The 13,604-nt window shown below is 40.8% G+C and overlaps 1 protein-coding gene across 1 annotated transcript in view; it reads left to right on the plus strand.

The window, feature by feature from the left end:
• The window catches only part of LOC310876988 (E3 ubiquitin-protein ligase rnf213-alpha-like), a gene marked incomplete at both ends in the record, with an annotated part of 59,668 nt that overhangs the window by 40,408 nt on the left and 5,656 nt on the right, over window positions 1-13,604 (plus strand). The window contains 25 exons of the mRNA XM_083790635.1: window positions 57-242; window positions 389-513; window positions 637-797; window positions 911-1,114; window positions 1,600-1,787; window positions 1,887-2,004; window positions 5,166-5,266; window positions 5,864-6,049; window positions 6,663-6,808; window positions 6,956-7,058; window positions 7,182-7,296; window positions 7,551-7,761; window positions 7,952-8,107; window positions 8,453-8,652; window positions 8,857-8,979; window positions 9,144-9,254; window positions 9,457-9,699; window positions 10,399-10,486; window positions 10,925-10,959; window positions 11,151-11,254; window positions 11,640-11,796; window positions 11,988-12,165; window positions 12,278-12,372; window positions 12,799-13,050; window positions 13,442-13,574. Of these exons, the coding sequence (XP_083646761.1) occupies window positions 57-242; window positions 389-513; window positions 637-797; window positions 911-1,114; window positions 1,600-1,787; window positions 1,887-2,004; window positions 5,166-5,266; window positions 5,864-6,049; window positions 6,663-6,808; window positions 6,956-7,058; window positions 7,182-7,296; window positions 7,551-7,761; window positions 7,952-8,107; window positions 8,453-8,652; window positions 8,857-8,979; window positions 9,144-9,254; window positions 9,457-9,699; window positions 10,399-10,486; window positions 10,925-10,959; window positions 11,151-11,254; window positions 11,640-11,796; window positions 11,988-12,165; window positions 12,278-12,372; window positions 12,799-13,050; window positions 13,442-13,574 (3,719 nt within the window). The remainder of the gene's footprint in view (window positions 1-56; window positions 243-388; window positions 514-636; window positions 798-910; window positions 1,115-1,599; window positions 1,788-1,886; window positions 2,005-5,165; window positions 5,267-5,863; window positions 6,050-6,662; window positions 6,809-6,955; window positions 7,059-7,181; window positions 7,297-7,550; window positions 7,762-7,951; window positions 8,108-8,452; window positions 8,653-8,856; window positions 8,980-9,143; window positions 9,255-9,456; window positions 9,700-10,398; window positions 10,487-10,924; window positions 10,960-11,150; window positions 11,255-11,639; window positions 11,797-11,987; window positions 12,166-12,277; window positions 12,373-12,798; window positions 13,051-13,441; window positions 13,575-13,604) is intronic.

Raw genomic sequence — 13,604 nt, forward strand, 5'->3', positions numbered from 1 at the left:
GAAGAGAAGTGTCTTTATGAATGCTACATTACGGTTCAATGTTGTATTTCTTGCAGGCACACTCTGTGGAGGAAGATCCAAGCTGTCATCACACCTCTCCTGGCTAACGTGGTCTCAGTCATCGACCGTGATTGCAATTTGGACCTCCTGATGGACAGTGGAGACGACATCAGGAAGTTGTGGTTTGAGATTTTTGCCAACAAGGACATGCTTGATGTACCTTCTGTGAGGATGGACAGCCAGTGAGTAAAACTTGATGCCTGAACAGTAATCATGGCACTTGGTAACAACTGTCATTCCTTCAGTAATCAGTTTGCAGAATCCAATCTGACATGTTGATATTGTGTGGTGGTATCAAGCCTAAGTACTGTATCTGCCTGATTCACAGTTCTACGGTCTTTATGGTGCAGAGCCATGTCACAGCTGGGAGGACCATGCGCTGTGCTCTGCCGTTCAGCTGGTGGATCAAAGATTTCCTGGAGGAACTCATGATGCAAACTCTCCGACATGAAAGTAAATTGCTCATTAATATCATGTCGCAAACTGTTGCATGGACGCTATTGCCTTGAACCTTGAAAGCATCAGCCCTGTTGCACTGTTATACCTTACTTTTGTTGTTCTTTCTTTTTCTTTTAGATCCCAACCCACGTCAATTCGAAGGAGTATTTGGGAATTTACCACTTGGTCAGTATATAGGCCAAAACCTGAATGACAAAATGAAGAGCGAATTCTTTCAACTGTACCTGCAGGATTTTATCTCGATGACCATGAATGTAACAACCGATGAAGAATTACGGGTAATTGTCCTCAATTCCATTTCCAACTGTACATCTGTTCTTTTTGTTGTAAAATCAAAGGTTTGCTAAATGCACATTGCACATCTAATTCCTTCTTTGCATGTTCTCTACAGCTTTTGTGTGAAGCCCTGACCTGCAGTGTAGATGAGCTACAGAGACGAAGAAACAGCGATGAAATCCCTTCTTTTCCTCAGATCCACATAGCCTACCATTTCTGCCACAGCCGACTACAGAACCTGTCCAGGATGATTGCCCTCCAGCCTCAAGTTATTTCCCTTTTGTCAAGGAACCAGCACAGTAGGAACTTCCCAGAGATGGTAAAGTCATACCACTTTAATAATGTTATAATGTTATAATTTGTAAAGATGACTTAAATGCTGTTTATAATATTTTGTTTTTCAGAGCAGAGAATTTCTTTTGAGCTTAAATGCTAATTAGTCTGTCCACCGTTCTGTTTTGGTCAAACCTTTCACCTTGATATCATTATATCCATGGAACACAAAGAAAAACGATTCCCTTGTGGAGGAAATAATTAAGAGCAATACTGTGTGATTGTGAATGTAATTGTGAACATTGTGAACAGGCTCAGCATTGGATTAATAACTGGTTCAATTCCTATGAATACCATACAGTATCACTCAAACCAAAAGTACCAAAAGTATCTCTTGAATCTCACTGAAAATGCACAGTTTGGTGAGCAATGTTTGACTGAACTGAACTAGTTCACACGACTGCCCAGTGATGGCAAATGCACACATTCTGCAAGTAAACTAAACCCACAGCTTGTACAACTGTCTTCAAGGTTCAGGACGTGCATGCAGCAGTGGCTTGTATTGAATTCCTGGAGCCGCCTCAGTTCCATTCTGAAACACAGTGCCAGGACTGGCTGCAGCAGGTCAAGAGGATTCAAGGCTCAATAGAGTTAATTTGTTCTCGGCAGACTGAGAACAAATTTGGAGACAGATGCAAACACAGACTCCCAGACATTCGGTAAATGCGTGTTTTTAGATTACGACCACTACGCAGAGATTGTAATGAAAATATTTTTTTGTTATCAAAGTGATTGTGATCTGGAATGTGATTTTGTAGCAATCGCTGGAACCGTATCTACACCCTGTGCTTGTTTGTGGAGCACATGTTGCTGGGAGTGGACTCTGAGGACGAACTGAAGACTGTGATCCTTCATCACATTCACACCGTAGGCAGGGTGAGTGTCTCTGCTTTACTGTTGTATGAATATTAAACATACATTTATTTTGTGCATTTGGATAGTTAAAAAATATATTACACTTCACAATATGGGAGAAAGTAAATTGAAGTCTATGTCCTCACACTTTTAAAGACATACAGGTCGATTTTGAAGGTGCAGTTTACCAGGTCGTGATACATAAATTGGCCTCGCTCTGCGCACATTCGTATTATGAAAGGCATATCGGCCCGTGTTGAACGCACTCGGCCCGTGTTGAACGCACACACATTTGGCATACCGCGTCCCTGAATATTTTAGCATTGTGGGAGTGTCCATATGTTAATTATTCTCGCTTTGCGCAATTTGCTATTAAGCCCCTTGACCTAAAGACACTCAGCGCATAACGATTAGACGTGGGTCTGACCACCTCATAAACGCAAAAAGCACTGTTTGATTTGACACTTGAGCGGCTCTGGAAGGCTGGTAGAGTGTTGCCATGTCTGTTTATTATAAGCGGCTTATTTTTCTGTAAAGTTGCTTTGTGTGGTTGCTTTTCTTGTTTCTAAAGTGGTTATTTGGGCTTTTCTCCTAATGTTGTTTAAACCAGTGATCGTCACACAGCACATTCCCATGTCAAGGATCCCCAGATGAATGCATTTGCCCAACTAAGGACAGCTAATCCAAAAATTAAATAAAAAGATTACTTTTGAAAATAGCAGATCTATACCAGCTCACAATGCATCACATTCATTCATTAAAACTATGAACTCTGACTGCAGGGGGATATATAATGATCATTATAACAATGTGCAAGAACATATTTAAAAAGAAGGAAGAACTTTATATTTGTGGACAATCAAAATATGTTTTTTTATTTTAATGTGGTGTCATTCAAATTAATCTGGATATGGCAGACTCACTATTTAGAAAATAAAAACATGGCACTTCATTTAAAATAGGTTACAGACCCCTGTTATATGCGCTTATTTTTATAGACCTATTTACTTGTTTCTATGAGACATGGCAGTTTTGCGTCATTTTAAAAAAAATGTTGAGATTAGAAACGGCCATAATTCTTTCATTTCTCAACCTTAAAAATAAATAAAAACATCTCCATAATCCGTGGGAAATGTGCTTTCATATGCTGTATCACACCCGATTCAAGTCTTCTTCAATAAAATGCTACGAGCGAACTCAGCGAAGACCATACCATCGGGGCCACAGCATTACGCAGCACGCATTCAACTCATTCCTTCGTCGTGACTTGAATGAAATAAAATATAATAAACGTTATTTTACTGGTGTTTTTCAATAGAAACAAATAAAGAGCGTGTGTAGGCTACTGTGTGCAAGTGCAACAGTGCATATAGGCCTACATGCATGCACTAGGCTATATTTCTTCCGTGTCGGGATGGTGATTGAGCTCTTCAAGTTCACAGCCCGTTTGGTCTTTCATAAAAAAACGTTGATATTAGCCTATAAACACTCATGGTTCTCTCATTTCTCAACCGTTTTATTAAATGTAAAAATCTCCATATTCCTTATGAATCTTGCTTTCATTCGCTGTATGGTACATGGTTCTATCGTTATCGAATTAATTAATTACGCATGGATTGGCAATTTGCCAATATGCTGCTATCTACTCGCAATTCCATTCCGATCTGAAAGGTGGGTCTGTTCTTTTGAGGCATAAAGGTGACAGCATGCAGTGCAATAGGAATAATTAACCCAAATGTGACAAAGGCATGTCATGTCTTCTATGGTGCCAGCCTGAAGAAATGTCATACCACGACCCCCAAAGTGCGCATTCCGTATGTGACATCAGCTGACTGGTAAAGAGAATAGTACGGACATGTTGATTGGGTACGTCTCAAACACGCCTTAAACACACCCATGACTAATTCAAGGCCGTTTTGCGCACTCCGCGGGGTGTCAAAAGCGCTTCTTAACATGCCCAAAATTGCAATATGACATACTACACGCCCCCAGATCATAATACTGTAATTAGATTAGTAATATAGAAGTAAGTAACATAGAAGTCCTAAATCGACCCCAGAGTGTCAAGTCAACTTTCACACAGTTCCAACCAACCTTAGTGACAATATGCACAACCTGATGTACGAAAATGTACGGCATACTGTACAATGATGCCTGTTTTAGGACATCCATTACTTGGCCAGTCATCAATTTATTGTTTTAATATGGAGGACAACCAATTAGTTTGCGATTTATTGATCTTTAAAAAAGTATGCTACAGAATATTTAATATTGATTGATTGATTGATTTACATTTTTATTTCACAGTATGCAGAATGGGTACATTTTAAACTAGATTAAGTGCCCCTCAGCTCATGGCACAGGTCTCCACCAGGGCAGGGCAGGTTGTGGCCTCCTGGTGGCGCTATAATAGGCCAATGGATGGCAGTTGGATGATTTGAGGCATTTTGTTCCAAAAATGTGTTTTGCAAAAATCCACCTGTTGGTGGTGCTATAACAGGCCAATGTGAAAAGGGTGGGATATATTCCTCAGCCTAGTGGAAAGTCAGTGAAAGATTTCACGTAAATTGCACGCTGCGTTCATGATTTGAGGCTTTTTGTTCAAAACGGGCCAATCCTGCCAACTTTGAAAGCCAATTAGGATGGAATATGAAATATCAGACAGATCCGGCTTGAACACATGACTATAGTGAGAGTGTGTAACTATTTGTGAGATTTTTGGACAGAATCTGGAGGAGTAATATAAAAAAAATGTTTTTCAAAAGTCTGCCTCCTGGTGGCGCTATAACAGGCCGTTCTGGAAAATGGCTTTCGACCTGGTGGAGACAATGAAAGCACAAGTCAATACAAGAACTGTTACTTCACGAAACATGATTAAGCATTTTCACTTGTTTACAACAGGGTCCACCTTTTCAATTCATCAGATTACAAATTACTATTACAAGGTACAGACACTAACAAATAAAAGCAGTTATAAAAAAAGTGCCATGCAGTTTCTTCCTTGCAAAACACATTTGAGTTTAATGTGATCTGCCCATTAATTTTGAGATATTCTGTGTCAATTATAAAAAATAAACAAATTGTTTGCACTAATGTGGCAGAGGTTCACTAAAATCAGTAGAGGTCTTATTTTGCTCACCGCAAAATACACACGCAATATTCTTTTCTCTTCTCTGTTTAAGGTGCTTGCTGAAAACTCGGATGTAAGATCTGAGAAAGCTTTTCGAGCTGTGATTGAAGTCTTGCAGTTGCTCAAAAAAGGGGCGTGTGATCAGCTTTGCAAGTAAGAACATTTATTTTCATAGTTGCCATAGTGCCTCTCTTCATTCCAGTTTTATTTTTCAATTTCAATTTGCTTCCATTGGTTTTTTTTTAACACTTTATTTAGATTTGTATTGATGAATAAATGAAAAAACATATGTGTACATTTTGTTGTATCATGTACATATCCCCCCCCCCCCCCCCCAATCAAGGTCAGAACAAGACAAATAAAACAAAGACGGACAGTACAAGACAGTAAAAGTAATTAGTAAACTAGTTTTGAAAGTACTAATGAACATAGTAAGAAGAAAAAAATAATAATAATAAAATAAAATAAACAGAATTTTCCATCAGGGTATGTTATCTAGGTTACATACATTGTATCCATCTTTCAGTTTAGATAGTAAATTGCTCTATATCCAACTGTCTACTTACTGAGGGCCTCCAACCAGAGGTCGCCCAATGTCAGGTTTGGTGTGAGGTATCAGATTGTACAAGGGAATATGGGTTTAAGTGAAAGGTATACTTTCTACAAACTCTATGAAAGGGGTCCAAGTCATAATGTATCTATCTTTAGAACCACTACGGTTGTACCTAATTTGCTTCCATTGTGCTGAAGGTTTGGTTTACAGTGCCGGGTTTGCATGAAAGAACCCCCAGAGCCAGTGGAGCTGCCCTGCCGTCACGTCTTCTGTCTGCAGTGCATTGAAGGATGCTTTCAGGGCCAGGCTCGACAAAGGTCCTGCCCCATGTGCAGGCAGGACATTCCAGATACATTTGATCCAGAAGTGTCTGAAGAGATCAGGTCTGATTCATTTTAACCCATTCTGACCTGAGATCAGATTCATACGAGGTTTCCGCCGGACACACACTGGTCTGATGAACCCATTCTGACCTGAGATCAGATTCTAAAAATGTCAGTCGTTCTTCGATTTTTCAAAAAATTGCAGACCTACAAGCTCGTATCGCGCCACTCGGTGGCGCGATATGAGCTTGTAGATCTGCTATTTTTAAATAGCTAAAGCATAACATGATGCTGACACCAAAATGGGTGCCCGGTCAGAATGGGTTAAGTCTGATCTATTTCAAGAACGTATTTTATTTAACAATTTCTATTAAAATAAGTAGTATTTAAATTAATAGTATTTATTTCGGATAATTTTGCGTGAGTGAGAGAACAAGAGAGAGAGAGAGAGACGGCACTGAACGGACACAATTATTTAATGGAACGCACTCATTTCTGGCAAAACAATATCACGATATGACAGAAATCTTTGAGGCGCTACCCCCTCATATGTCATAAGCTTTGAGTGTTTGTGGGTTTGTGTTAACACAAACCTTGTCCTAACACACAGGCGTGATTTTTAATAGTTGATATAGCTCACGTTTGTCATTTTTTTTTCAATGTGACCATACAGGGCTTCTATCAGTAAAAACACAGACTTCAGGCAACGCTGTGATGCGTTTTTCATCGAGCTGGTGTCCACGGTGTGCTTCAAGGACAACACGCCACCAGCAGAGGGCGTCATTATGCACCTTCTCTCCTACCTTATGGTTGAGACAGGTATTTCTACTTTACATGGAACAAACAAATGTAACACTAACAGTAGCAGTAGATTGTCTGTGATGCATTATTATTATATAATCCAAATGTTCTCATTGTTCAGTTTGTTATCTTTTGAACCATAACATGTTTTATGTTTTACACCAGAAAACCATCAGATTCACACTAAGGACTTGTCGCCCTTTGATGAGTCTGTGGACAAGAACCCTGTGGTGCGCTCTGTGATTCTGAAGCTTCTTCTAAAGTACAGGTTTGTGTAGTGGACTATAACCCTATAGTGCTGAAACTGATAGTAATATGGCTGCAATATGGAATCCATATTAGAATAGATAGCATTTATTAATATAATTGGTTTTTTTTGCTTTTCTTTTAGTTTCAATGAAGTCAGAGAATATTTGCAACAGCATTTGTCATCTGTGGAAGTCAGTATACTTGTGGGAGAGGAGGATAAATCAGAGCTGTATTCTTTGTACATCAACTGCCTTGAGGTAAATTAACACTTTTATGACTACAATCTTGTATAAACCGTGTTGTCCAATTCCCTATGGTTCCTTTATTCTTTTTAATTTGTGTAAGATGCTTTATAAAGCACTTTAAAGTGCTTTAAACCTCTGCAAACACAAGCACTTAATTCCGTATGCTTGCATAATGGGACAATACATAATGGGACAATACAATTTAATCTATTTCTTTAAAGAGTGCTCTACAGATATAACTAAAACTTTAACAACCTCCTGACCAGGACTCCCTGTGGGACAGTATGCCCCAAGAACTCGCCAGAGCTGAGGAACAGCAGGCATATTTCCGTGAAGAGACGGCATTCCTAAACAACTTCCTGAACTCCATCACCCAGTCTCCTGTAAAGGTGTCCATCGAACACCTGCAAGACATCGCCAGAATCCGTCTGTCCCTCAGCATCATGGCCTCTGAGATGACCACTAACTTACCTTCTGGTGAGAAGCAAGACTTTACTGGAATATTGAATATATGAGATGAGTGAGGTCCTCTTCTCCATGTACTGTACAAGTATCTGTCATTTGGAGAGTGCAACTTCTTTAGCTATTGCAGGGATTTTTACATGTTGTGATCTATGACCATTTGTATCTGTACCAAAACCATAAGACATGTCTTGCACATTTAAAGATCTTGGCCGTGAAGAGACGGCATTCCTAAACAACTTCCTGAACTCCATCACCCAGTCTCCTGTAAAGGTGTCCATCGAACACCTGCAAGACATCGCCAGAATCCGTCTGTCCCTCAGCATCATGGCCTCTGAGATGACCACTAACTTACCTTCTGGTGAGAAGCAAGACTTTACTGGAATATTGAATATATGAGATGAGTGAGGTCCTCTTCTCCATGTACTGTACAAGTATCTGTCATTTGGAGAGTGCAACTTCTTTAGCTATTGCAGGGATTTTTACATGTTGTGATCTATGACCATTTGTATCTGTACCAAAACCATAAGACATGTCTTGCACATTTAAAGATCTTGGCAGTTGAATACGTTTTATTCAGTTCCCTCTCAAAGGTTTTGCTTGACATACTGGGCAACCTGGATTTCAACAAAGAAGACTAAGATTTTAAAAGTGTGTGCGTTATTCTTAGACTGTCCTGCTGTGTTTTTGTGTGTTTTTGTGGCAGATGAAAATGTTCAAGATACGGTCAAGGAGTTCCAGGATGCTGTTGTGGGTTTATGTGAACGGAGCGGGAATGACTGGTTCAGAGTCTACCTCATCCGTAAGCTCAGCAGCCAGCGGGGGGTCGAGCTGGTCCAGAGGATGGTGAAGGACCCACAGTTCAGCTGGCTCTTCCCTGTCGAGGTCCACCAGCAGGCATACAAGGTGATGCTGCTATGATGCTGTGCTTTAAGTAGTGGCTCAATTTTGACTATTTGTGCGGTAACCTGCTAGAGACCCAAACCATGCATTACAGTTTCATCTGGTTAGCCTACGAAACAAAGTGTAATGTAACAAAGACAGAAATGATATTTTACAATCCACCTTTTGAACAAAATTGAAAGTATTTCTCCATTGTTGGTGGGACAGAATGCTGATGGATGCCAGGTGGACCAGTACCTTGTGTATGGGGAAGAATACAGGGTCATACGTGACACAGTTACTGCGGCTGTGATGGGCGGAAGTGTTGATGAAATAGAGGCGGCATGTGAGGTATTGCTCTCATCTCGCTCTCTGTTACCGCATCATGCAATCATTTGTCATATACTTCGACACAATGAGGACACACATATTTAACTCACTACTTCAATGACACACATATTGAACTCACTATATTCAAAGTTCTGCTAATGATTCCTCTGAATTTTATCTTTCAGAAATTAACTGCACCTCCAAGAAAACGGACTCTATATATCCTCCTGGCTCTTTTCAGAGAGGTGACGGCTCTGTACAGATCTGCCAACACAGACCTTCATCCTACTCCTGTGGTAACAATGTGGAAACATTGTTTTAACGTTTTTAAAGTGTTTGCACTCTTATAAGTATATTAATATTATATTATAATACTTCTTAAAGTATGTTATAGTCACTGCTAAATGACATCAGCTTTAAGCTCATCTGGTTGCCAGTGTGTTTGCTGAGTTTCATTCTTTTGTTTTCTTACTATTATCTTATCTTTACTTACATCAGCAATGTGAAGCATTTGAAGAACTCATCCAGGGCTCCAGTTTCTTGTCTTGTGGACAAGTCAGAACCTTTGCAGCAGCCTTGGTACACAACAGGTTGGGAGCCTTGACCGTCCGTGCTGGTCAGAGGGTTGAAGAACAGGTTGTCATTGAACTGACAGTCCACCTGGCCTCCGTGCTCCTCACTGGGACTGATGGCTTACTGGGACCTGTCCAGCAGCTTGGCTTGTCCCCTAACAACATGCGGGTAAACAACAATACTGCTAACTAAACTATGATCAACCTTTTGATCAATAAATAAACTAAGTTGATTAGTATTTGTATATAGTCTTAAAGGCATAGGATGTAGTTGGTGGTCCTGAGGTACACTTTTCATACTGTATTTGTAATATTAGATGTCAGTTGAAGTGGTTTCATTAATGTTCCTTTCATTTAGTGATGCACTGAATATTCGGCCGCAGAATACATTTGGCAGAAAATGGCTAAAAATGCATTTTCGGCCAATTCGGTTTCGGCCCGAATAGGCAGAATATATGTCACCGAATAGTGTATGCAATAATTGCATTCAAAAGAGCTGAATAAATGTTTTATGGACCCATAATGGTGATTATTATTTAAGTTAAGTTTTGCCATAACCATTTTCTTTCCATAAATCAGGTAGCTTTATGGTATGGCCATGACAGCAATGGTAGGAAAAAATATATATAATTTCAGTTTCGGCCAAGAATTTCCCTTTCGATGCATCCCTACTTTCATTAGTATTGGAAAAAGGACGTTTAGTAACAAACATTTAGTTACCATTATGTCACATCTTGACTTGTTGTGATGTCTGTTGATGTCTGGTTTTAGAATCAATCTTCTTAATTCTAATGTTAATCTTGTTAAGTGTCTTATTTTGCCATATGGACCAATACAAATGAACTGATTCCCTCTTAACTTATTACAGATGTCCTTTGTACCCACAATGCCTGATGACATGCTAGCTCTAGCCCAGAGGATTTTAAAGCAGGACTATGGGAAGCTCACATGGTATAGTAAGTATTAGACACCTGATAGCCTCGGTACCAGGCTTTCACTTTGTTGGTGCAAAAATTGAAAGCCTGGAGGAACGCATTGGCCGCTCTGGTCTAAAAGTGGGAGTCAACCCTACCGGGTGGGCGTCGCTCCAAATGATGTGACGTAGCGCTGCACTAGGGGGGAGAGGAGGGGCCGGGGGTGATGGACAGATCGATGAGATCCAATCAGGGTGCGCGTTTTTCTGAGCCGCGACCCTCCCATCTAGGCCAGAAATGTCTAGCGTTAGCTCAGGCTAGACACCTGATAATACATGTATAATATTGTATGGTCAGGTTCGATCACCTGGTAACATACCCTCTTTCATTTAGCTCTGCAAATTCAATTGATTCGAGTCTGTGTTCTGTATTGTACATTAAAAGCTAATGTTTCATGTATTGATTTTTTCCCCCCGTTAGTGTGCCCAAACAATCACCCATGTTTTGTTGATGAGGTAAGTTAAAATTACATTTAACTTTATACTGTACTCTGATGACATGTGCATTGTTATAGCATTGTTGCTGCCTTTATAGAGAACACAAAATAAAGCCGAGCACATCTCAGTAAATGTTAAAAAAGGCGAGCCAGGTGAAAGAAAAGACGTTCTTGCATATACTGATGGAAAACAATTGTGTGTCTCTGCAGTGTGGCATGCCCATGCAGAAAGGGACATGTCTGGAGTGTGGGCATGAGGTTGGAGGAGAGAATCACGTAGCCGTGAAAGGATTCAGACCCATACAGCAACAGCAGTAAGTTATTAACTACATTAGAACTACATCAGACTATGTTTGATTCATTGGGATGTGTGTAGTCAGTAACTATTGGCTACAGGCCAGGGAGGATGGGTGACCGGACCACGGCCGCGTCACTCTGACTCAGACATCTATTGTTGGTCTGACAAAAGAGGCTTATTGGTCCATTCCGATATTTCACTTTTAGCTTTTAACTGGCATTACTTAGGACATTGACTTTGCAAAACTAAAATTAACAAGGACCGCAGGGTGAAAGGATGTCATTTACCAATTTGACCAGGATGAGAGGATGTCATTGCTTGTCAATAGTCAAACCTGTTTCATTTAGAGGCAACGTTATCTACTGTAATAGACTTACCTCACCTCATGTATTTTTTTTTAGGGTGGATAATACGAGGCCAGGCCACATCCTGGGTGACCCACAGAGAAGGAACAATCCAGACACACTGGACACTAAAAACATGTCCCTCACCCCCTTCACCTTGGTCAGGCTGCTGACACATTTGGCCATGCTCCGGGGAGCCTCCGAGCATCCACAGGTACACAAAGGATCCCTTGTTCCAAAAGGAGGAAAACTAAATGAGTGATATAATTAAATTAAAACATGCCTGTAAAATAATGCACTGGTTGGAAAGTTATCACTCACATTGGTTGGGAGTGAAGGATAAAGTTAACCCCCCCCCCATGACCACTGTCCTGTTAACCTTACTGTTGTATTATGCCCTTTCAGTTGATACAGCAGGTGATTCAGCCTCCTGTCCAGGATCCATGCTTGTTTCTCCAACAACACCTTCTGAAGGACATGGAGCAGCTAGCCCAAGCCTTGGGGAAAGGCACTGATGACACAGTCACCACTGTCCACTGGATGATCAAGTCCCTTCTAGAATCTAGAACACACACCACTCAATGTACAGCAACGCACTATTATGTGTCCTTTTCCATATGTCATGTTAGGTTTTCAGAACATATAAAGATTAGCTGTTGAATTTCACCACATCTTTCCTGTTTTACTTTGTTTAGGGCCTGCTGGCTATAATCCCCAGCTATTGAACAAAGAATCCAGAAATGCATGGGAGACTATTGTTGCTACAAACATCATGGCACCACAGCTGAGGGTAATAATGCTGTCTTTATCCTTTGCACTCAATTTGGATATTTCAGTATGACTGTCCTTGTGAAGTGATCTTTGATAAACACAACAAAGCCTTGGGCATCAGCATGACCAAATATGCATGTACAGTATATGCCCGTATGGTAGGAAATGTATACCATGAATATCTCAAGAATATTCACAAATTGGCTGATAATATGTGGGGAAAATACATCCTCAAAATGCATTTTCATGGCTGCTTATATATTTGGTGAAAAATGTTAAATATATTTTTTGCTGCATGACATTCTACTGTGACACACACAAATGTTATCATTCCCACAAGTTAAAGTGACAGGATTATAACAATTCAACAAATGCACCAATACAGCACAAACACAATAGAGATTTCATACAGCTGTTCATGTTTTGAGTTTCCGTTTGTCATCAGGATCTTGATGGTGTGCTAAGGGACGTCAACACCGCTATCAGGACAGACTCTCGTGTCTCGTCAAACCTCCTCATGAGCCTGACCTATGAAGATGAGGTCCCCATGCTGACCTCCCTGCCTCGAGGGTCCCAGCTCCACTGCTCGGCGGTGTGGAGCTGCAGGGAGAGGCTTTCCCTGCTCAGCCTCAAACACATAGTGGAGCACCACGACCAGAAGGAGAACCTTCCTCTGCTCTGGAGGTTTCTGCAGAAGGTGAGAAGCTGGCTGAGCTCCCATGAAATGGTAAATGATGGTTACATAGATTGAGCATTACATTTATCCATTCACACACACATTCATACACCAATGGCGGAGGAAACCATGCAAGGCACAAACCTGCACATCGAGAGCAAAGGTGTTGAGAGTCTTGCTCAAGGATACTTTGACAGTAACTCTGGGGGAGCCCAGGATCGAACTGGGAACATGTGGCCACTCTACCGGCCACTCCACCCCTGAGCCACTGCCGCCAGAGAGAGAGAGACAGAGAGAGAGAGAGAGAGAGAGAGAGAGGCAGGATTCAATCTGAGGTCTGCACCGTGCCCCATGCAACATGGCCCATGTGTCATGCAACTTGCTCATGCGATTTTTTTTGTTATTTTTACAGGAGACAGAATTTCGACAGATTAAGTTCCTTCCAGACATACTGAACCTTCAGAAGAACCTGGTGAGAAGGTTCCAGAATGCATCTGATGAGATACTTGGTTCCATTGAAGAATTCATTGGCAGACAGACAGAAGGTATCATCATCGGCCATGATGATTAATAAT

This window comes from Protomyctophum parallelum (genome assembly GCF_964188405.1).
Source record: "Protomyctophum parallelum genome assembly, chromosome: 19".
In the NCBI taxonomy this organism is placed as follows: Eukaryota; Metazoa; Chordata; class Actinopteri; order Myctophiformes; family Myctophidae; genus Protomyctophum; species Protomyctophum parallelum.